The following is a 24,610-nucleotide window of genomic DNA, read 5'->3' on the forward strand; positions in this document are numbered from 1 at the left end:
AATAAATAATCTCTTGCTTGTCCAAAGCTTTGGCTCCAGAATGATGATTTCCTTTAAGCTTCTTTTTCAATTGTAACTTCGTAATTGGAAAAAACAAGCTATCCTTAATTGCCCAATCATGTATCTAGCATAAAGAAAATCAGAAGAAATTGATATACTCTTCAAACAGACAAAATGTCTGTTATACAGAATATATTCATAAAGATAAGCAAAACTAGGGAGAATCCTGAGATTAGGCATTATTTTTTTTAACTCAAAACAAGCATATCTTCAGATCCTTATAACATTATGAAGTACTACTGTTTACCAGAATTGTAGCAAGCATATGCAAAATCCATCAGTTCAAAATATTCAGTGTCTCTTTAGACTATGCTATTCAAGGAGTGAATAGGTCGTTTTCGGGAGTAAAACATCCAAAGTGAAAATGGTTTCAGGTATTCCAGCAAAGATGTTTCACATGACACATCATCTTTGGAATACTGCAAACAGCTTCTGGAATTCTCAGAAATGTTCCAAGAGAAAGTCAACTCTCCAATCTTACAATGCTGGTTATTACCAATTAGTATTTCTACAAAATACTGGGAGTTTTCTAGCACACCGATCTTGCAATTGAAGGCAGGATTGCTCTAGATCTCCTGCCAGTTGATATACACCAGAGATGGCGAACCTTTTAGAGACAGAGTGCCCAAACTGCAACCCAAAACCCACTTATGTATCATCGGGTGCCGGGTGGGCGTACGCGGCCCATTGAGTGGGCACGGCTGCGATGGTAACGGCAGACTAGGTGGGACTAAAAAGTTCAATCAATCAATTCCAACTTTGCAAGATCTTTTTTTCCCCTCAAGTAGTTGAAATTGATTGATTGAACCTTTTTTTTATTATTTTTGCACAGGGAGGTGGAGGCCTAAAGCCAAAAGGTTTTATAAAACCCAGCTGAAGGCCTAGGACTGGGGTGACGGCATGCGTGCCCACAGAGAGGGCTCTGCGTGCTGCCTGTGGCACGTGTGCCATAGGTTCGCCACCATGGGTATACACTTTATCTAGTATATAACTCTTAGGAGTAAACAATGTCACTCAGCCTTAGATTTAAAAGTGACTGGAGATTTCTCTTCTGGAGTCATCCATAATAAAATATTATATACTTGTGCTTTATCCTTTCTGCACAAAATTATTGTAATTCCCATTTTTGTTAAATCAGGGTACTTTTTTCTACTGTCATTCTCAAAAACGTAAAAATAAACAAACCAGACAAAGCATGCATCCATTTCAAAATAAGTCTGTTTATCGAAAGGTACTTTTATGTAGACAATATAAAGAATAAAGAGTATTTTTCTCAGAATTTGTGGAATGATTGGGGAGATACTCAATTTCAAATACTTTTTTTAAACAAATTTTTTAGTGTACCAGTAAGGACACCTAATAAATGTTTTTATTGCTATTGTACTATACTTTTAATTTCCAGCTTACAAAATGGAAAATGGATATTCACAGACTTGTTAAAAAAGTCATCTTACCATGTTTTCTTGATTGTTCATTTGTGTGCAGCATGTACGCTTACTATGATATATATTCTACTCAAGACTATACATAAAAAGTAATTTATCAAAAGTCCATTTTCATCATGAAATCAGGCAAAAGTGCAGAACAGGTCTGTCCTTAACATGAACACAGAAAATGATTTACAGTGTTTTGAGGAGTGGCTAGTGTGGAAAATTCCAAGTGAAGTGTACACCAGTCCCGTTTGTCTGCTGGTTCTCAAAGCTGGTACCATTACAGCACATAATAAGCCTTAGGTGCTACCCGTGGGCATCGGAGTTCAATTACAGTGGCATTCTAGGTGTGCCATTATGTGTGGCCCTTTTATTCTTTTGTACTTGGTTCTGATTCTTTTGTGCTTTGACTACTTTCATTCTCACTTCAAACACTTCATGTATGGCCTTGCGGAAGCAGTGGAAGTTGTAGTCTATTAGTCCTAAGGAAAAACAAAACACATGTGAATCGGTTTGTTCAGTCTGAAAACCAAGAGGAGACGTGCTGAAGGTCTCACCCTCCTCCAAAGATTCATGAGATGTAGGGCCACAGAGTAGCTTTTTCAATGCTAGTTTTCAGACTTTGGAATAATCTTGTCACAGACACATGTCTAGCTCTTTCCCTCCTTGCATTTCCTAAGGTCTGAAAATGGTCTTGTTCAGGGGTGCTTTTTAGCTTGGAGAATGGAGCAACTATTTTTGTTTATTATGTTATTATTATTCTACTGTTTTTGTTTTGCTCCTTTGAGCTCCTGCCCAAAGTAAATATTATTTCCCATAGCGCAACCATCATTCCCCTTCCTTTTTTCTCTATTCAGGTTGCCTGATTAAAAACAACCTTAAAACCTGAAAGTTCACAACAAATTTACCCACCCACTACTTTAGCTTTGTTTCAATGGGCTTTAGCTTAGTTTTAATCACCAGACAGTACCGCCATTATTTATTTACCAAAAGAAAAAAATATATATCCTGGGCTCATGATTTAAAGTATGTATGATGCATATAGAGAAAGAGAAGGAGATTTTTTTTAAATTAAGAAAGTATTTTCCAGAAGCTTTGGGGAAAGGAAACAAGGAAAGAAAGAAAAAAAAAAAACCTTTGAAAAGAATCCCAAAAGGTACTTTAGGCATATCCAGTGGTATTTTTCCCTTTCAAGAACAGACTCCTGGGTAATTTTGAAACTTCTTGTAAGTATAAGAGTTTACTAAAACCTGCATTACGATTCCCTGTTCTAAAATAAGTATGCATTAATGTGATTTTCTGTTCACTGGCCAATAAAAAGGATAAACTATTTATTAATGTACTTATTAATCAAATAGATTTCTAGCTCAGAAATCCTCCACAAGCTCAAAGCAATGGATGTTGCATTCTCTCTTCCAATTTCCCCCTTAACAATAAATACATTGGGCTGAAAATGTGTAACTGGCCCAAAGTCACCAATTAATTTCCATGAGTATGAATGGACCTAAAGCTGGTTTTCTCCTGTCCCAGCTAATACCTTAAACCTTAAACTAAACCACAGAAAGAAAATATAAGAAATATAATTTCATTCAGAATATTTTGATTTCTTGTGTTCATTTGGGAATTGCTGGCTGAGGAATTCTGGGAGTTTAAGTCCACAAATCATAAAAGGGCCAAGTTTCAAGACCCCTGCTATATAGTAAAACATCAATTTAATAAATTATTTTGTTATAGAAAATGTTTATTAAATCTAAATTTTCATCATTTGCCTCACCTCTATTTACAGAATCTACATAGAGGCGTACTACATTCGTTTTTATCCTTTTAGTTACCGTACATAGCAAAATACACTGTCACAATCCAGTCATTCTAACATAGAACGCTGAAATTTATCCCATTCTTCACCCCATTCCCAATAGTATCTCAATTCTTACATTTACTAAATAGTTACACATTTTTTGGTATTTCGATTTTGATGGGATACTGGCTGGAAGCATGCTAGCTGGGGAGCTGTGGGAGTTGAAGTCGATGTATTTTAAGGTTGCCAAGGTTGAGAAACATTGTGTTCAACTACGATCAAGACAGGGAAACATTTTCTTACAAAGGAAAATAAGATTATAGATATGTTTAGGCAAAGAAGTTGAATACCTTTTCTCTCAAAGCTTTCTTCTCTGACAAAGCAGACTAGTGCAAGGAACTTTGTCACTTCTTTTAGGTAAAGGACTGTGGCATTGTTCAATTTTATAATTGCTGTTGATTCTTTATCATAGGGTGTTCCGGCACCATCTTTTTTGAGCCTTATTAGCAAAGGATTGTGAAAAAAGAGAGTTGGGATTAATTTTTTAGACTCCAGAGGCTGTATTCTTCTTACATTATTTAAAGTTAAATGACATATTATGTGCTTAAGAATATATCCAAATATAATCTACTGAATTAGAAAACAGATGTGATAGTACTGGTAAACATAATCACAATAAATTAAAAGTATTCATATTAAGCATAACAATGGAACTATATGATACATAAAAACATTACTAATATAGTGCTATAATGTTAACTTTTTAAGATCCACAAAAAAATCTTAATATTAATACTAAGACCATGAACTAAGAAGTGAAAATATACAGAATACAAAATAGTAGAAGAAAACATTAAAATTAATCTACAATAATAAATATACAGTATATAAAATGGGAGCAGTTCTCCTTTAATCTATTTATATATAGTTAACAGACTGAATATAATTAAAACGTGACATATATGAAATACATCTTAAAAGTTGGAAGAAGAATGAAGAAACATTCAAACCAAAATGTGTTGGATGAAGAGATGGCAGTTTAACAAGTGCCTGAAAGTTTTAAGAGTGGGACCTTTCAAATACTACAGAGAGCAACCTTTTATATTTTATTGCAGAGATAGCTTACTTGCAACAAACTACAATCTGCACTTGCAGATTTTCTTGAATGATTTTAGTAATCATCGAAATCTATGGTGGTATAAAGACAGAAGGTCTTCTTTTATTAAAAATCATTTAGATTTCATATTTCACAAAACAAAACTAAACAAAAATGCTGAATTTGGTTGAATAGCTAATTAACAATCAATCAAATTGCTTTGCTAGATGTTCTACTTTTACTGCTCCAGGGGGCACCATTGCAACTGCTGAACTATGTGTAAAGGAAGCCACAAACAGAATACACTATTGCAAAGTAAGTGTGAAGTACAGGAGCTGATTTAGATCTGCTTATAAATCTTCTTGGTCAAAGAAATACTTCGACCTCCACTTGACTAAGATAATTTGATAATAACATCAAACTATATATCTATTTAGACCCCAAAATTAGTTTCTTATACTTCAGGGATGTTCTGAGAAATACAAAATAATAACAAAAAGCAGAAAAACCTTCTCTCTGCTACCAATGGAGAGCTACAATTCATTTATATTTTTTAGAAATTCCTTTTTAACATCAAATAATCTATTAACTATACAGAGGTTTTCTGAACATATGACTTACCACAGTATTGTTCCCCAATTCCTCTTGTATAACCAAATAAACTATCTAAAAAAATCAAGCGTCATATCTACCCAAAAGAAAAATCATCCTGAATTTAAACTCTCTCCTTAAAAAAAAAAAAGTTCAGAAATTAAGCAATCCCCTCTCCCTTCATTATCAGATTCTCATCACATCTAAAACTATTCTTCTGTTTTAAGGATAAATTATTGGGAAATAATGTACCCTTATTCTCATATCGTCTTCTTTATTAAGTTTTCTCCCTGTCACCCCAACTCTTCCCACCCCAGGCAGTGCACTTCAAAATTCATTGTAAGATCACCATAATCCTTATGTTTGTGTGTCTATAAGTATGTGTACTTAAAGCACACAATATGACTGCTTGATTCTCATTGGTATTTTCAAAATAACTTGAGCTATTTTTCCCAACTTTGACAAAGACCAAATAGCATATTATTATACAGGCAAATGTAAGGTTTTTCATTACAAATGCATTGCCATGTGACGATTATACAGTACATTAACTGCAAACAAGCACAAAGGATAGCAAAAACACTCCAACTTACCCATAGATGGAGGAGATGTCAATGACAACATCTATCATATCACAGCTGAGCTCATAAGTTTGCATGTCCACAGGGGTACTATCAGTTGCAATATAAATTTTACTTACTACATCAAAGAGAAATGCCTTCTCAATTCCAGAATTCTACAAGGGAACATGGATTTTGTTACAAGGAATTTAATATTTGTATAATGCATACTATCCTGCACATAATGCACACACACAATTATATATACACACACAAACACAATAATCCATCCATCCTTCATATATATCTTCCATCCATCTATGTCTGCCAATCATCTTCTCTCTCACACTCATTTTCTCCATATTATATAATACCGTATAATATAGGTGGCCAGAGATGCTAAAAGTCAGGATATACATTTAAATAATAATTATAAAACAATACGTTGCACAATAGAAATAACTTTCCTACAACTCTAGGATTATTTGGGCTGTTTTCTGTCAATATTCATGACTCGGTTGTAACCATGAGATGGCACTAGTTGCTCTTCTTGATGGCCTTTGGTGGGATCAGAATGGGTGTACTACACCATCCTGACCTTCTTTGATCTCTTAGCAACCTTTGATATCATTGTTAATGGTATCTTTCTGGACTGGATTAGGGGACTGAGAGTGAATATAATAATTCCCATGGTGCTCTGTCCAGAGCTGGCTCTGGTTAGTATTAGAGAAAGACTGGCCCAAAGGCCCCTGCTTTGCGAGTTCCTTTGAGCTTTAATCTCTTACCACTTCTATTTTGAACTTATATCAGTGATGGCGAACCTTTTAGATACTGAGTGCCCAAACTGCAACCCAAAACCCACTTATGCATCGTCGAGTGCCGGGTGAGTGTGGCCCATTGGGTGGGCGTGGCTCATTGGGTGGGTATGGCTGCAGTGGTAATGGCAGACTGGGTGGGACTAAAAAGTTCAATCGATCAATCAATTCCAACTTTGCAAGATCTTTTTTTTCCTGCGAGAAGTTGAAATTGACTGATTGATTGAACCTTTTTTTTTTTGTACATGGCGGCGGAGGCCTAAAGCGAAAAGGTTTTATAAAACCCAGCTGAAGGCCTAAGACTGGGGCGACAGCGCGTGTGCCCACAGAGAAGGCCCTGAGTGCCGCCTCTGGCACCCGTGCCATAGGTTCGCCACCACTGATCTATATGAAGCTGCTAGGGAGGTTATCTGCCAGCACATCTTTGTGACTTGTGAAGCTCAATTACACCTCTCCACCCCAGGCCAACAGAGTCATGCAATCGAGATTCTTTCCTGACATCTGGAAGCTGTGGGGGTCTGAATGAGGAAAGAACAGGCTTCAGCTGAACTCTGGCAAAACTAAGTAATAGTGAATTTTGAGATCCTTCCACTTCTGAAGATTTTCCATCCCTGTCTTGGAATGCACTTTGTTTCCCCAGAGCAGTGGTTCTCAACCTGTGGGTCGGGACCCCATTTGGGGTCGAACGACCATTTCACGGGGGTCGCCAAACAACGCAGTCCACCATTTTTTCCCCCTTTTCCTTAGCTGTGCTACTCCCTTTTATTCTATTGGCTTTTGAAAGCCAATAGAATAGACTCTCTTGAATAGAGTCTAATTCTATTGGCTTTCAAAAGCCAATAGGAATTGTCCAGGCTGTCTCTGCCCTGCTGAGCCCGCCAAAAGTCCCATTCTGCAAACGGTGCTGCACCAGTTGAGTAGTCCTCGACTTACGACCGGTTGAGTAGTCCTCGACTTACAACTGGTTGGGGGTCGTGGCATTAAAAAGGTTGAGAACCACTGCGCCAGAGAAAACTGGTTTGTATTTTGGGAATCCTCCTGAACAGATGGCAGTCATCTTTGCACAGATTTGTTTTGGGCACCAATTCTTCCTGGATCAGTCATGGTGATAAATATCTCAGTCTCCTCCCACTGGATTATTGTTATATACAGGTAGTCCTCACAACAGTTCATTTAGTGACCGTTCAAAGTTACAATGCCACTGATAAAAGTAGCATGTGATCATTTTTCACACTTATGACCATTGCAGCATCCCAGTGGTCACATGATCAAAATTTAGATGTTTGGCAACTGACTCGTATTTATGATGGTTACAGTATCCCGGAGTCATGTGATCTCCTTTTGCAACCTTTAGCAACATAAATTTTGAGTTCAACTATGGTCGTAAATCAGGGACTATCTGTACTGTACATCCCACACCACCAGAACTGGCAGCATTCATATACATCTATTAAAAAAATGTCACTTTGTGGCAATTAGGAATCATACCTTCTCTGTTGCCTCTTTTGTTTTCTGGAACAGCATTCCCATACAAATCCAGATCTGACAGATCTGTTCTTACAGGCATTTGTCTGGGAAATTAAGTGAGCCCCACTGACTAGTTGTCTAGTTATTGTTTCAGTGATTGTAATAGCATATGCATTATTGTTTTGGTTTTAAGCTTGTGTGCCACCTAGAATCATTTTGGTGTGGTGGGCATCAATATAAATTGTATGACTAAACGCACAACAAAACCACCCATCCATTCAAGGCAGGAACTAGTGAATAATAAGTGGTCTTCGGATCCCAGGTTGTAAGCTATCATTATTTTATAAACACTGCATATTTAGTAAAATAATGAATGCTGGATTGCACAGCACTTTTGGTGTTTCATACAGAATCTCATAATGACTTAAATAACAGCAATAATTTTCAAAATGTTAAAAAAATAAAATGTGCTTCTGCAATGAACATGAAAAACATAGGAAATACATGCACATACAAACATATTTACCGAGACAAAAATGTTAAGCAGATTTTCCAAAGTTGGGAGCTGTGGAATTAATTTCTGAACCACTTTGCTGAATGCTTCAAATATAGAATGATCGTATATACTTGTCAAATAAAAGCTGGAAAAAGAAAAATAATCAATATATTCATTTGAAGTAAACACCTGTGAAGAGTTTGATTACAAATATAAAAAGATGCTGAAAAAAAATAACACAATATTCTATACGGCTTGTTTTATAAGCCATGCAGAATGTATTGATGGAAAGCAAAGTAGAAACTGATTGAAGGGCAAAAAAACAGAGCATTGGATTAAAAATATCTCTTGAAATTGTGACTTGATCTCACAATTTTCAAGGAATTTATTTTCACCAGATAGTGGACTAATGGTAACATGGTTCATGTACTGCCTAATTAGTTTTATAGAAGTGATGTTTCTATAATGAAATACAGGTACAAGTAGACTTTGACTTATGACTGGTCATTTAATGACTGTTCAGAGTTACAGCCTACCTAAAAAGGAGAATTTATGACCCAATCCAAATTTCTGACAGTTGGGCCCTCCCTGTGGTCACATGACTGCACTTCAGACACTTGGCAACATGGCTTACATTTGCACATCCTGCGGTCATGTGACCATGCCTTATGATGGTTTTGCCAAAAACTGGAACTTATTTCAAGTTTTAGGCCAAACCACACCATAGTGAACAATGGGTTCACTTAACAATCACAGCAATTGCACTTACATCCACCATATTCACTTAACAACCACCACAAAAATGTCAACCCATTATAATATATAACTGTAATGGGCAGGATACATTACAGTCATATGTCAAGGACCACCTGGAGTCCTTTGTTAACAATAACTGGGACTGGTAACTCATTAGCTAACCAATGCAGTTGTAACACACAATGTCACAGGACCATGTTGATTTTATGACAGCAGTGTGATATTACGGAACATCAGTGTGATATTACATGATTGCTATTTGCAACATCCTGCTGGCTTCCCCATTGACTTTGCTTGTCGGAAGCTGAAGATTGCAAAGGGCGACCGTTGTAACTGCAAGCTGATTGCCAAGCACCCAAATTGCGACATGACTAGAGGGACACTGCAACACCTGCAACCTTTGAGGACTGGTCTTAAGTTTTATTTATATGGCAGCCTGGGTTCAAGACCCAAGTGCTGTGCGCCGGAATGAGCTCCAAGTTACTTGTCCCAGCTCCTGCCAATTTAGCAGTTTGAAAGCACTTCGGTGGGAAGGTAACAACACTCTGTGACGTCATGCTGGCCACATCACCACGGAAATGTCTTTGGACAGTGCTGGCTCAGTGGCTTTGAAACGGAGATGAGCATCGCCCCCTAAAGTCAGCAATGTCTAGTGGAGTAAAATCCGCAGGAACTCCTTTATCTTTACATACATACATTCTCAATATAGTTTTTTCCAACTATATTGGAGCATCACTTTGAGGCTAGTAAAATGTATCATTCTAGCACAGCCTTCTTCCCCAAAGTGATTCTCAATAGAAGTATACAACTGGGAATCAATAATATATTGACTGAGAATGACTGGAATACTTGCCTCCATCTATTTAAAAAAAAAACCTAATTTTAATGTTTTAAGCCTGCAAACATTTATTATATTTAGTAATAAATACTATAAAAATAAGCTTACTAAGACTTTTATCAAGTTTGACACTATAGCACTTCTTTTAATGTTACTTGTAGTTTCCTTTTTCTTCCCAGCAAACTCCAGTCACTGTATTTTTCTCACCTCAAGTGGATTTTTTCTAGTCCAGCATCTGCAAGATCATCATTAGCCCGCTGATGAATGTCTCTTTGTGTTTCAATCTTGTGATCATCAGACAAACCGTCTACTTTGTGAATAAATATTTCAAAGTTTATATCTGGATTCACTTTATATGCTCTTGTCACAGTAAGGTGCAATCTAGCTAATGCTTCCATATAGTCATCCTAAAAAAAGAATTGGATAAAACACATGACTTAAAATTTCAGCCTGAATTCTTTTTACTCAAAAAGCATTATATGAAACTCTCATTCCATTAAAATAGTATTTCATTAATAAAAAAAGTAAAAGAATATTTCAATGAGTTGTTAATCATTAATTCTCTCTCTTCTATTTAAAGACTACAAGCACCTTAAGACTACCTAATCCAGTATTCTATTTCCACATTGGCCAACACTCATGCTATTATTCTCTTGCAGCTGTTGCTAAGATACCCCGCACTTGACATTGGGGATAATACATAGATATCATCACTTATAATTACCAAAAGCTTTAACCTTCCTCATTTCCCTTATTTAAACAGTTCCTTAACCTGACATGTTGATTTCTCATTATATACTGTATATATTTGTTACACTTATATCATACCTTTCCTCAAAATACTTGAGCTGATATACTTAGCACTCCTTTCTCTATTTTTTCTCCACAAAAATAATCTGTAAAGTTGGGCACACTGTGTGAGAGTAGTTGAGGAGCTGAGAGTGGATCTGAATTTGGATGACCTTAGGCACTATACCACACCAGCACAAACCTTAATCCATAATTATGGATTATATGTACTTATAGTCCTCAGTTTACAGCCACATTTGGGAGCAGAATTTTGCTTGCTAAGCAAGGTAGTTGTGAATCACACTCGATGTTATGACTTTTTGCCAAGGTTGTCAAGTAAATCATTGCAGTTATTAAGTGAGTTGTGTGGTTATTCAATCCAGCTTCCCGCATTGACTTTGTTTGAAGCCAATAGGAAGATCACAAATGATGATCATATGATCCTGGGACATAAATACATGCTGGAATTTGATCATGTGATTATGGGGATGTTGCAATGGACAATATGAGGACTGGTCATAAGACACATCTTTTCAGTGTCATTGTTTACTAGGGGAAATTCTGTCCCAATTGTGGTTATAAGCTGAGACTAGCTGTAATCATTTCTATGTTTATTGCAGGAAATAGGTAACTTTAGAAACTGCAAAAAGTTGATTACATTGAAGGATTACATAGATGAAAGCAGAAGTGCAAGCAATCAAAGGCAGGGCTTTTTTTTTTGTCATAGAACACCCAGAATGGAGTTCCGGCACCTTTTTTGGATGGAACCTTATAGGGTAGGCAAGGCGAGTTGTATGACATGTGTGAATTCCGGCACCTTTTTTTTTTTTTTTTTTTTTTACAAAAAAAGCACTGATCAAAGATATTTGTGCAGTAATATCTAAATAAAAACAGAATATACAGCAAAATCCAAATGAGTCCCTTTTATGATAAAAGACTTATTCTTCACATGAGGATGAGAATTCTGGTTTCTCTACAATTGTAACAGTTGCAGATCTCACTGCATTTCTCAGTTCCAATAACATTTAAGAAAAGGGGTTAAAAAGGTGGACTGTACTGCAGTGAGAATCCAGGCTATGGAAAAAGAGTCTTGTTGTAAAAGGAAACTTTGCTTGCAGTTCTCTAGAGCAGTGTTTCTCAACCTTGACAATTTTAAAGCATGTGGACTTCAACTCCCAGAATTCCACAGCCAGCAATGCTGGCTGTGGAATTCTGGGAGTTGAAGTCCACATGCCTTAAAATTGTCAAGGTTGAGAAACACTGCTCTAGAGAGTCACATTCTACTTAGCTTTCCATCATCTATTCTATTCCTCTACTGTCAAGTGGTGTTCATTTGTGCAAATTCAAGGTTTGAGGATGATTTAAAAGTCAAACTGGTCTAACATCATCTTCTTCTTACCTGAGAATCAATCACAAATATCAATGCTCCAGTGCCACGAAAAATCATTTCATAGTCAAACGTAGGATCAAAAAAATCAATTTGGCCGGGAAAGTCCCATATCTGAAAGTTAACAAAGGAGCTGTTGGAAACATCTTCTCGGCAAATCTTGTTAGTGCTCTCCAAAAAAAGAGTTTCATTTGGTGACATTTTATGAAAAACAACTTTCTGAATGGAAGATTTTCCACTTCTTCTCAGTCCCATGAGGAGGATTCTTGGCTTAACTTCAGTACTAAAAGGATCACTGAAATCTAGAACCGAATAAAAACAGATTTCTTTTAGTTTATACTATCCCTAATGCACAAAACTATATCTTATAACTGAGCCTGAATGCAATTTAAATTTGTTATTTTAACTCTTCTTTGCAATGTAAGGAGTCTTTCTTTTCTGGTGCCAAAAAGAGCAGCTTAATTTGAAATGATCGATATTTATCTTTAAATAGTATTTTTCCAGCTGTTTTTCTGTCTCTCCCTGCTAGTTTGAAAAAACTCACATCTCTCACAAAATAAACCAAAGTGTGGAAATAAATGCAGATTAATTAGAACTCCATACAACACATGCCTTACCGTGTTCCTATCTTACAGATCTGCAAACTTTAATGAGATCAATTAAAGTTTATAGCTAAGTTTTTGTGTGTGTGTGTGTGTGTGTGTGTGTGTGTGTGTGTAGGAATATATATATTTCTGTCCCTCCTTGGTTTTTTTTTAATGTATAACTCATGGAAGCGAACTTACCAATGCTCCCTTTAGAAACTTTAGGTAACACTGAATCATAGGAATTCATCTGATGAAGAACGTGGAAAAGAACACAGAAAACCCATTTCTGTGGCATGTATACTCAAAATATTTATGTTCAAGTGCTCCTCTGATTAAAAACAATTTTTGCTTGAGTATCTACTGCATGTCAACTATGTTACTTAACACAGCCTCTCTGAAACAAGAGAGAAAAAATTCTCTCTATGCATTCATATCAGAACATACATACAAACCATAATATTTAAGGCTACACTGCACGAAAGCTAACATTTGAAGCAGTTCTTCTATTCTCAACAAAGGAAAAGAGAATTTAGACTAAAAGGAAAATATTCCACGTGTTCCTGAAAGTGTTGTAAAACTATTTTCTGTTTAAAGCCTAAAAGTTTAGCTCTGCTGATCCATTTACAAAAAAAAAATTCTCTGTAAAAGTACCTACATAAGTATATGTTGAGTGCCATCATTCCAATGTGCTGGTTTTATTTAAAAAACAAACAAACCACCACACAAAACCAACAGGACAACTGTCTGGAGTGCTTGGAGATTGACATTCACAGCTGCAGAGGAATTCTGAGCCCTTCTATGGTTCTTGCCTTTTATGGATCTGAAATCAGCCTTCCTTAAAACTTCATGTCTTTCTGATCCATGCACTCTGCCTGCACACTGAATACCTGCACCACTGCACAATTTTAAAAGCTTGCTTATATGTTTTCTCCAAGTTGTATTAAGCTCTCAATCCTTTAACTAAGCCTTTTCTTTTTGCATATGACAAACACAAAAAAGATCCATGTAACAAACCGAGTGATCACCAATCTATGAATTCCATACTAATGCTAGGACTTCTCATTACTGTTGTCAGTCACATGCACATTTCTTTCCCTCTTCCTTCCCCCTTCTCTTCCTGTTCTTTCCCACAAAACACAGGCACAACAGACAATACTTGCGATCTATATGTTCCCTCTTCAAACCCTCAGTGAATGCTCTCTCAAAGCAGAGGGAAACAGAAAACTGAGAGTGTAATCTTTGAAAGATCTCACCTTTCAGAGCATTAGCTGCCTATAGTATCCATCTTTATTTATAAGCATTATGGGAGCACAAGTATTTTGAATTTCTTTTTTAAATGAAAGATGGGATCTTGTGTAAATATACCTTTTTAATTGTGAGATGTATATGTAAACAAATATATAGGTATTGTGTGTTGTAGAAATGTAAAAGGCCATTTCTTTATAAATCACCTTGCAGATTTGGGATATTCGTGTGTATGTGGAAATTGAGTTAGCCGCCTATTCAGACTTAAATCCTGTACAATTGTGTGCTTGTTGTTCTTACTTCTAAAATATAGATAGAGAACAAGAATTACAGCATTTACTTTTATTATTTTACACCCATCTCAATATTAACTACTTTTACAGCCGGTGAAATAATTGAATCAAAGAGTTTGAGTTGAACTTGGAAAATTACTAAATCTTAGCTCACTGGGGCAAATGCATACATTCTCAGCCTCCAGCCTTAATATCCCACCTACAATATTAACCACAATTCCAAGATTTTTGTAAAATGTAGCTTGCTAATATTTGCAAAGTGTCTCTGCTCTGATATTCTGCAAAGAATAAGAGTAAAAGCACATTTGCTAAAAAAAAAATCCAGTCCCAATATCAGGCCCAATTAAAAATTTAGAACACATCCTACATTCTCTGTAAATCATCACAATGCATGACACAAATATATGTTTCAGTCTAGTACACTCACATACTGGTAGTTAGGGAAATCTTGCCTGCTCTCCAACCCATTTTAATCTTAGCATCATTCTATTCTCCTATTAAAGGCCAACTATAAGCTATCCCAGCTCAAAGTCAAACTCTATTCAGTTATTAAATTCCCTGCCAATTTTCAAAAACCTGCTCCTAAATGACCTCTATTTTCAGGCTTTTCATTTATTCCACCCTTTCACCTTCTTCCCTCACTTAATACTAATTTTTATTTTTGCTCAGCACACATTTAAATTTCGCTTTACAGCATCCTCATTCAATTGCTTCCCTATCCCAAGTCCTATCTCCTTGCTCCCAAACCTTGGTTCCTCATCAAAATTTTCCTTTCTCCGCTCATGTTGCCAGAGTTTGTGGCCATGAGAAAAATATTAAGTTCCCTATTAAGGAGCAGAATTACTAAGGAAAAATCTTCGGATTTCTGCTGTCCAGATTTGGCAGCCCTGGCAAAACCATACTGAGTGGCCAGCAAAGCTCAAGAAAAGAGGGCCAAGAAAATGAATGATGGGAAGCAATTTCTTTTTCCATTTCTTCTTAAAATCCCAAACTAGGAACAATTGTGTGTTTTATTGCATCTCCTATCCCAGTGGTGGCAAACCTATGGCACGCGTGCCAGAGACGGCACTCAGAGCCCTCTCTGTGGGCACGCGTGCCATGCCCCACAGATAGCAACCGTCCCTCTTCAACCAACCACCTGCTAACTCGCTGAGGTCCTACATGGCCATCCCTCCTGGCCTCACATGCTCTCCTTTTCCCGGGCACGACCCACTGCATCGCCTCCTCAGCTGTCGGCCAGCCGTCCAGCTCAGAGGCAGCTTCTCTGAACTGCTAACAGCGGGCTGCGGAGCCCCAGAATGTGTCGGTTGAGGGACCGGCAGGCTGTGGCTGCTGATGGACACTGTTGCCCCAATGCGCTCGCTGGCCTCTGTGTACAGGGGCTGATGGTGTCAGGCAGCAGCCGCCCTGGCCCCTGCCTCACCGTGCCCTGCGACAATGGCACCCCCGCCCTGCCTCACCTTGCCTCGCTTCACCCTGCAGGACAAGCCTACTGCCCCCCACCCCACCTGCCAGAGATGTCCTGGATCTCCCCCAACCCTACCCGCCCCCCACAGGCATCCCTCCCCACAAGCAACATCAAGGTGACCATGCCCACCTTGGCCACACCATCTGCCATGACCACCACAGCCATGCCCACCCAGTGGGCCACGCCCACCTGGCACCGAGCGATAAATAACTGGGTTTGGGGTTGCAGTTTGGGCACTCGGCCTCTAAAAGGTTCGCCATCCCTGTCCTATCCCTTCTCTTCTCTACAGCAGTAACAGGAAAGAAAAGGAGCAGCTTGGATTGTGGGAAAAATTTCTAAGAAACAGAGATGGAAAACTGAGTTTGTTCTCCACTTTGTGGGTCGAAGATGAACCCCCCACTTACACCTCATTTCGTTTAGATGTAAGAAAGGGTTCCACTATACTGGCAAAGGCACATACTTTCTCTTAAAAGAGGGTAAAACCAGGGTCTGTTTTGGCCAAGAGGCTCCCTTATTTAAAGGAATCCTTAAACATCCTAAATTCATGGCACTATTTTTTTTCCTGTAAAACCACACCAACTTCCAATTTGCAAAAATAGGGAGCCCAGTTTTTGTCCTTACAGATTCTGGTGTGTGTGTGTGTGTGTGTATGTGTGTGTGTATATATGTATATATATATATAAAATCATAGCTATAACAGGAAAGGCTGCACCTAAGACTAAGGCTTAAAGGTCTGTTGTAGGGAAAACTAGGCAGAGCAAGTTCCTGAATGAAAGGTGAATACAAATTTAATTTTAAAAATAAGTATCTTGCACCCTCTACCTTTAGCTGTTTGTCCTCAGCTTTTTGAGGCATTATATCTCATGGCCTGTGGTGAAATCAGATTTAAGGACTAGTCTCTAATGACTCTTGAATGCTGCCATCAGTGGTGGGATGGAAGGGAACCATCTTTGCTTTTCCCTTCAAGCCAGCTGATTCCCCGATTCTTTCCCCCCACCCTCTTTCCCCACAGAAAGGCTGCGTTCACACGGCACACTGAACTGTAAAGGAGAGCAGCGAGTTAGCTTAACCTCATAGGAAGAATGCAGACAATGACTTGGGTAATCTGACCCACCCGCGATTCGGTTAACCACGAATAAAAGAAAGGGGGCAAATGGTAGGGTACAGTTCCCACCCACCCCGGAATCAAGTATTTCGCGGATGGGAGGAGCCCAGCCACCCCCAGCCTTACTCGATCCCCGCTGCCCCATCCTCCTCTCTCGGTCGCCCTCTGCAAGGGGCGCAGCTCCCGCCTGCCGCCTCCTGGGCGTCTGCCCTCCTTCCCTCCCCAAACAAAGGGCCTGGCAGCAAAGTCGCCAGAACAGGCTGCTCGCTCTTCCTTCGTCCTCCCTCCGTGGCAACCGCAGGAACTACTTACACGCCCCGTCCCCGCTTTTCTCGTGGTCGCCATCCGAGAAAGACTCACTCTCATCCCCATAGTCTGCTAGCCCAACAATCTCGTCCTCTTCTTCCTCCTCCTCCTCTTCTTCCTCGTCTTTTTCCCCCTCCTCCTCCTCTTTTTCCTCCTCCGCTCCTTCGTTCTCCTGCTGCTCCTTCAACTTCCCCGGCGCCTCGTTCATCCTGATCCCACCCGGGCTTCGTCCTCGCCAAGCACCGCTTTCCCCGCGGCCTTCCAGGTTGCCTCTCGGGGGGTGGGGGGACTGGAGCCTAAATTGTTTCCTTCCTTCCCTTTTTTTCTTCCTCCTCGTCGCAGTTGTCAAAGGAAAGTCAGCCAAGGCCTCGCAGTCCCTCCCAGAGGAGAGAAACTGCGTGACCCAAGTCACCTGACAGACACACGCATATACACACGCACACACACACTCGCTCGCTCATGGAGTAACATAATAGTTAGGCGCACAGAAGGGAGAACACTCGTGGCTGCGGGGAGGGGCGGCCGCCCAGGAGCGCGCACCCGTTTTGTGGTTGCAGCACGCGCTTGGGGGAATCGGTAGGTAAATATAAAAGGCTACTCGGGGTCGACAGTGCCTCGAAATGGCATCTCCTACCTTCCCTCAAATATGCGCAGTAGTAGTTTTATAACCGTTAACAGTGGGGAAAAACCTCTGCTTATGCTCAAAGGCGGCATAAAGTGAAAAGATTCGCTGCAGGGTTTAGCTTGACAGCTGAGGCACTAAGAAAGGACAAGTTGCACGATCGCTTAATAAAAGGCGAGGCACGGAACATTTATAGAGTGTATCCTTTGTTACTTTATTGGCTTCCAAAGAGACCAGAGGAAGAATAAGAGCTGCCGTCTGCAATACTGTGCACAATGTTGTGTGTGTGTGTGTGTGTGTGTTGCAATACTGTGCACAATGTTGTGTGTGTGTGTGTGTGTGTGAAGCCTTGATAGTAAAACTTAACTAGTGAGTAAGCATGCTTGTAGTCATACTACAAATGCCAGTGTTGCATAGAATCAGCCTATCCGGGGTTCTGTTTTTTTTAAAGGGCGATTTCACATAGGGGTGAGGTTATGAATTTGCTTCCGTTTACGCTCTCCCATTGTGTTGTGTCTTTGTGTGCCCTGCGCAACGCGGACCGACTGCTATATGCCGTAGTACTACTCTGATCTGAATCACATGACTGTGATAGAAGAGGGAGTTGACCAGCTGCTTCACCCATTTGGATGCTTTGTTTTTTGTTTTGGTTTTTCCTCCAGTTTCCGGCCTGATCTGGTTCGTTTTCTATAACTCCGCCTTTCTTTTCTCCTCTTTTCTCCCCCATTCCAAACGTGATCCTGTTCAGTTAAGATTTTGGATAGTTCTCCTGAGAGACAGACAATTCCAAGTTCCTTTTACACAATTTCTTTCCAACATTAAGGGCAGAAAGGAAAAACAATTGATCAAAGTTAATTAGAAATCTTGTTTTAGATTCCAAAAATATCTGTGCAGTATCATTTTGAGTTTCAGCATGTTCTACTATATGTTTACTATTTTATTGTAAAATACATTGCTGAGTTGTAAAGGTCTTTCATGTGAGCTGTGATCTCTTGAGAAAATTTATATTTGCTGTGCTCTGTATATTTACTGGTAAATGGGGGAGATAGAGAACTTTTACTATTGAGTAAAAATCCAAAAATCCAAAAAAATCCATGCAACATTATATTGTCCATAAACATGTATGTGACTAAGTAAGGAAACCATTCTCAGAGCTTAGACATAACAAATGCATGCCTTGTGATCTATAATGGCCTTATGTCTTCTGAACTGCATTGGCTGTTTTAGCTCTATATTTTAATACTAATAGTGTGAAACGTAGAGAGTGATATACAAATTAGAAAATAATCTTATATAGTATACTACCGGTACAAGCATGGGTATTCACTTCATTTGCTAATTGAGGTCCTTTAGGTAAGTCTAAGAAATGTGAAGAAGAAACAGAATTCAGCATGCCAAAACTGGACTGAAAATGAAAATTGGCTTATCTTGAATCCTACATGTGTGCTCATTTTCATATTTTTCATACCAAAATAGAGGATAGAAAAGAAGGTGATAGACAGGGTTTGAGGATACATTTCATCAAGAGACTTCTGGATCTTCAAAAACTCTTCTATCCTCCCTATTTATGACATAACCAACAAAACAATCTGCATCAAAAATATAGCGTTGAAAGAAAATCTTCATCAGGATCTAGTCCAAGCTGGGAATAAACAAAATGGAGACTGCTTCAGAAAGGTTGTAGTTTATTGAAGAGCAGAGCCAGACAAAAAGATGGCTCTGGGAAAGCTGACCACATGTAGTAGGGAGTGGTGGGTTTTTATACCTTCTTAAGCTTTTGTTTGGAATTGTTCCTGTGGTATGAACTTTGACCTTAGTCTGCCTTTCTAGTATTCTGATGATGATGGGTTAATCCTATTATGTCCCAAAGGTCATATCCTGCTTCCCTGGCGCTGTGGCTGATGACTATATCCTGTGTTGGATTTTTTTGGTGTGAGGGGTTGTTGATTCTAGGGATCTTTGTCTTCCTAATCTCATCAGCTTCTTAGCTTCCTGGTGCCAACCTTCCTGAATGGATTATTACATATGCATTTCTAAAAGCTGGCCTCTGCTGAATTTTCTGCTTGGGGAAGAGGGGCTGGTTTCTGTCTTTTAAAAGATCTTCTCCATTATTCCTTTGGGGAAATATATTCTGCCTTTTTAATATTCCCCAAAATATTTCTTTCTCTTTCCACAATAGTGATATAATTATGAAGAAAAATATTGCCCTTTTTGACTTGGTTACATGATACCACAGGAAACCCCCCCCCCAAAAGCTATCGGTACCAAACCAAGTCAAAAAGGGCATATATTCAGGATGTGTGTTCATCCTTTATTATGGTTCTCCTACTTTCAATAAGAGTAGAGCTAGAAACCCTTATATTTGTTCCATCTGTTTTTTTGTCACTTTAAAATTTTTCCCTTTTATCCTCTCCCCACTTTTTCCTTTATGTTAGTTTGTATTTTACTGGGGTTTTTTTTTTAAAAAAAAAACAAAAACAAAACTTAACCTATATATAAAATGCATAAATATAATCTCTTTCATAAAGGGAGTTCTCATATGTACCGTGAGCTACCTTTGGACATATGAGGATTAGTTTTGGCTTGTTTTCCTTTTTGCCTTGCCTTGTTAAATATGCCATTTTTATCATTTTAATTTACTGCTTGTATTTTAACAGGGAATTCTGCAAAGCTAAATGCTGATAGATTCAGTCATAATATTTATTTAAAAAATAGGGACTTTTGTTGAATCAATAGACTTAGATAATTTCAGTTACATTTGGCCTGGGAATATTTTGCTGTCTCTTCTTTCCTCTTTCTTCCAGTCATGGGACTGAATCCAAAGCCTGTCTGTGGGAGGAAGTATTTGCAAGACCTCTGATTCATCTCTCAGCTGTATTAACTCTCCCTTCCCATTTGTAATTGTGCAGTAACAGAGCCTTGGTGTTTTCAATGTTAATCCTGCTTAGTTAGGCTCCTTAAATATGATGGAATTTCTTTGGCTCTATTGTTTTGGCTAATAAATCTGGCAACTGACTGGACAATTGTCCTTAATTTGCCTCATTAAAAGTGGAAATGTAATCTCTTTTCCAGGTTCATTAATTTTTTTATCTGCTATATTGTGCAGTACATAAATGCATTGCTCCTTTCTTTGGAGTTCTTACCACTCTGTAGCTTGGTTATTTGCTTATAGATATTTTGTTATTGATACATACTGATGCTACCTAGCTGGATAATGAAATGTCTGCAACAACCAAGACCAGAAAGCATGAAAAAACTCCACAATTCCACCCCGAGTTACAAATATTCTTATGATTCGCTTAAAAAGAGGTACAGAACCTTCTGTTGCTTATCACCCTTCCTGGTATCTGTCAGCAATGAGGGAAACCCATTTTACATATCTCAGAATATTTACCAATCTACGGTAGATATTTTTTATATATATATAGTATTTTTTTAAAAAAGATCAACCTGTTTCAGATATAACCATGATTTTGATTCACTGTGTGAGATTGCTTTCAGGCAGACTTTAATGTGCAGTGTTCTTTGTATAATTTTATGGACATATGGACATTATTTTCTTTTAATCATTCTGTTTCACCCTCATCTTTTTTTCCTCTTGGCAAAAAAGCTATTTAGAATAGAGCAAAAATGGGCCTGTCCCAAAATATGGATGTTCCATAGATATTTGCTCCTTTATTTTTTAGCTATGTGTGGCTTTCAGACTAGAATAATATCCATTATCTTCCATTACTCTGTCTCTTCCCTGGTTATTTACTTTAAAAATACATATAAATATATTTTGCATACTTCCACACCTGTCTTTATTTTATTTGGGGGAAGATTGGAATCCTTTTGAAGTACTCCACACTTTATTTCCATCTAACTTTTCATTTACTCATTCATTCCTGTGTGCCAGAACAGTAGTACTTGTAAGAGGTGCTCAAAGAAGTTGCTAGGCTTCCAGGAAATATTATGTTGGATCCATTGCTCAATATATGCATATTTTGTGGTGTAAGGTTTTTAGGTCAAATCCTAATAAATCCCAATGAGATTCTGAACACGAGGCAACTGAAAAGAACACAAATTTATTCTTTTGATCAAAGGAATAAACTGGGTGTTTCAATCTCTTGTCACGCGCACTGCTATGAGACAGAGAACAGTGAGAACCACCTACCAGAAAAATTCTGCTTTTTATAACTAATACACATTACAAAGTTCCTGCACATCAACATTTCCTTTGAGTTTCCTTATCTATTCAAGCTCAATTACATTTCTGTATCTCTAAGCCTGAATACACAATAGTTCAATAACTGGCAATTAGCCCAGAAACTTAACTTGTTACTTCTAGGCAGCTAGCTAGGGAAGTGAAAGAAAAGCTGCTACATTTATGATCCAAGGAGAAAAAAAAAAGGGAGGAGGGGAAGAACGAAGTGTTACAGATTCTTAGCTACTTTCTCTAACTCTTGGAACAACACAGTTTAAAGTAACCAACAGTTTCTTTGGTCAGCACAATTTAGAATACAATGGAGCACATACAGAAAGCAAGCAGCAATAAATGAACAACAGCTGGGCTATGTTACACATGAAAGATTGATTATGCATAAAATTATACATTTTGAAAGATTATACTTTGCTTGATCTCTTCAGTGGGACACCATATTGCCCTTGTTGATCTCAAGAACCCTATCATTCAAAGTCTCATTGTGAATATTATTGCTTTATATTGCACAACATGAAAATAAGACTATAAAAGGGCTAAAAAGTGATTTTTAAGGATGTTTACATTTTGGAATTCCATCTTTTTTTGTGTAAAGATTATGTATGTAGAGATGCAAGCACTTTCCTGTATATAGTCAATTTCCAATAACTTAGGCAAATGGACAGGATTTGACAGAGGAGAAACTAAGGTAGATCAGATGTTAGCTTACAACCTATTGTGAACTTAATGCTGAGATAATTGGTGACATTCTACTGTCTTTTATTTCCTGTTTCTTCCAGTCCTTGAGAGTGAATAAGAATTTTCTAGTCCTCCACTTTATCTCTGTTGCATCAACTCACCCCTTCTATAAGTCATTCAAATAATATTAAATAAAAACAAACTATATAGATTTAGTGTTGCAGCTCAACAAATGACACATAAAACGCATTCAAACAGGAAAGACAATAATATTTGTAAAAATAATAAAGGGATGCAAATAAATAAAGCAAACAATTCTTATCTGGATATATCTGAGTTTTTGTCCTCAGAATGAAATTGTATTTTTCATCATTGCGTTTCATTTGCGTTTGAGCAGCTCAATCTCCTCACAAGAAAAGGAGAGTAAGGTTGCTCAACAAGTTCGCTGTTTCAGGTATCATTACCAAATTGTTCCTCCATTTCTCTCTCCTCCCCCCCCCCCAGTCGTTCCAAATACGGTCTGTTTATTGTTTTAAGAGTCGTATTTTCCATGCAAGGCCACTAGATGGCACTGCGGGAGCGGCTTCCAAACGAGCACCCCCATATTCGCAACGTTTGGAGGCAAAGTTACCTGAGGAGAGAATAGCAGCGAGATTTCGCAGTAACTTTACAAATCCTTCTCCGGGGGGGGGGGGGTGGAGCGAAAAGGAAAGCAAAGCGGGCGCTCCAGCCGGACTTGTGAAGTATTGTAGCTCTTCTTCAGCCGCTGTCCTTTTACACAAATAGGACCACCTACGCAGAGCTATTTTTGCGATCTGCTGAAGTGGGATATGCGTAGCAGACTCTCCTGGCGGAAAGTGAAAAGGTGGGACTTTTTATTTACTGAGAAGTAGGGCTGTGCCTCGCCTCTTGCCTCTTGCGCTATCTACGGAAGCGTGAGTTGGGGGGGGGGAGGAGGAGGAGGCTCTTTAAAAACAACAGCTGCTAAATAGAAATAGTCCCTTGTCGGCCGAATTGGCGTGATTGTGAGCCTGTTTCAAAAGTGTCCCTTTCCTCCTACCCTCCTAACCCCAGAATCTTCCAGGGATTTGATCTGGCCGAAGAATCAAATCTATAGTATGTTCTAGACAGGAAGCGATAGAGCAAACCAGACTCTTGAGTATAAGCAGAGAGCTTTCCGCAGTTGAGCTGGGCAACTTGCAACAGGAGTTTAATGTAAATCGGGGGGGGGGGAGGGAGGGGTGGAACGGGGAATGACCCGATCCTCGGATGAGATATATGTGTGGTTTGCTTCTTGCACATCCCCGGCAGCGCTCCATTTGGACTAAAAAACGCTTCCAGATGGGAAGCTACGATTAATCTATAGATTATATTAATTATGTAGCATACGAACCCTTTCTCCTGGATGGAGCGCTGACAGAAAAAAAAAAAAAAAAAAAACCCACAGGCAGAGGATCAGTATTTGGGCCTCCAAATGAAATGGCATTGATTGTGCAATGTAAGGCTTATGTGGAAGCACCCACTATCCAGTGGATTCACCACCTAGAAGAATGTGAGTTATTAAATCATGATAGGCCCTTCCTAGCCATTTGACTGGGGCATAAGAAAGGAAAAAGGTTGAGTGATCAGTGAGTCCCTGCTGGTTTACTGTCTCCATTAATTAGAAGCTTGTCTACAATCTGATCTGTGTCAGGCAGGGCTGCTGCTAAAGCATTTTGTTTAGGAAATGAAGTATTAGAACTTTATCACTTCCTGTCATCTGCCATTAAGTGACCTCATCTTATTTTACACCATTCCTAAACCTGTCTTCCCCAACTTTCCTCCACATGGATTGGATTACAGATATTGGTTGTCTGTCACATCCCAGAAAAATGAGATCAGGGAAAGCTGCCTGAAGAGCAGATACTTTAATGGAAGATTAAATATTATGGGTACATAGTTTAGGAGATTGACCCATAGGTGGATTTTTCGTTGTGTGGAAATGTTGTATGAAGCTGCTAACTGAGTATAAGTACATTTATG

General features: G+C 38.6%; 2 protein-coding genes across 7 annotated transcripts in view; one reads left to right on the forward strand and one right to left on the reverse strand.

Moving 5' to 3' along the window:
• Window positions 1–1,260: 1,260 nt before the first annotated feature.
• On the reverse strand, window positions 1,261–17,453 carry RRAGD (Ras related GTP binding D). Of its 2 annotated transcripts, none has more exons than XM_039343126.1 (7): window positions 17,142–17,453; window positions 12,096–12,385; window positions 10,115–10,314; window positions 8,344–8,458; window positions 5,569–5,711; window positions 3,639–3,787; window positions 1,261–1,972 (listed from the first exon to the last, which is right to left on the reverse strand). In XM_039343126.1, exons 1-7 carry the CDS (start codon window positions 17,293–17,295, stop codon window positions 1,821–1,823), a joined length of 1,203 nt encoding a protein of 400 aa, XP_039199060.1. In that variant the 5' UTR covers window positions 17,296–17,453; the 3' UTR covers window positions 1,261–1,820. The 2 variants fall into 2 exon arrangements, with proteins under 2 accessions (XP_039199060.1, XP_039199059.1); XM_039343125.1 differs by having other exon boundaries at window positions 17,094–17,451.
• Window positions 17,454–17,535: 82 nt separating this feature from the next.
• Window positions 17,536–24,610, forward strand: part of ANKRD6 (ankyrin repeat domain 6) — a 99,813-nt gene continuing 92,738 nt past the window's right edge. The window contains exon 1 of one of the 5 annotated variants that reach the window (XM_039343119.1): window positions 17,536–17,663. The gene's annotated coding sequence lies outside the window, so the exon portion shown is untranslated. Of the gene's footprint in view, window positions 17,664–19,803; window positions 23,454–24,610 lie in introns of those variants that run through there. The other 4 variants (XM_039343123.1, XM_039343118.1, XM_039343124.1 and 1 more) reach the window with 4 other exon arrangements.

This window comes from Crotalus tigris, unplaced genomic scaffold (genome assembly GCF_016545835.1).
Source record: "Crotalus tigris isolate CLP2741 ecotype Arizona unplaced genomic scaffold, ASM1654583v1 scf7180000017833.3397121, whole genome shotgun sequence".
NCBI classification, from domain to species: Eukaryota; Metazoa; Chordata; class Lepidosauria; order Squamata; family Viperidae; genus Crotalus; species Crotalus tigris.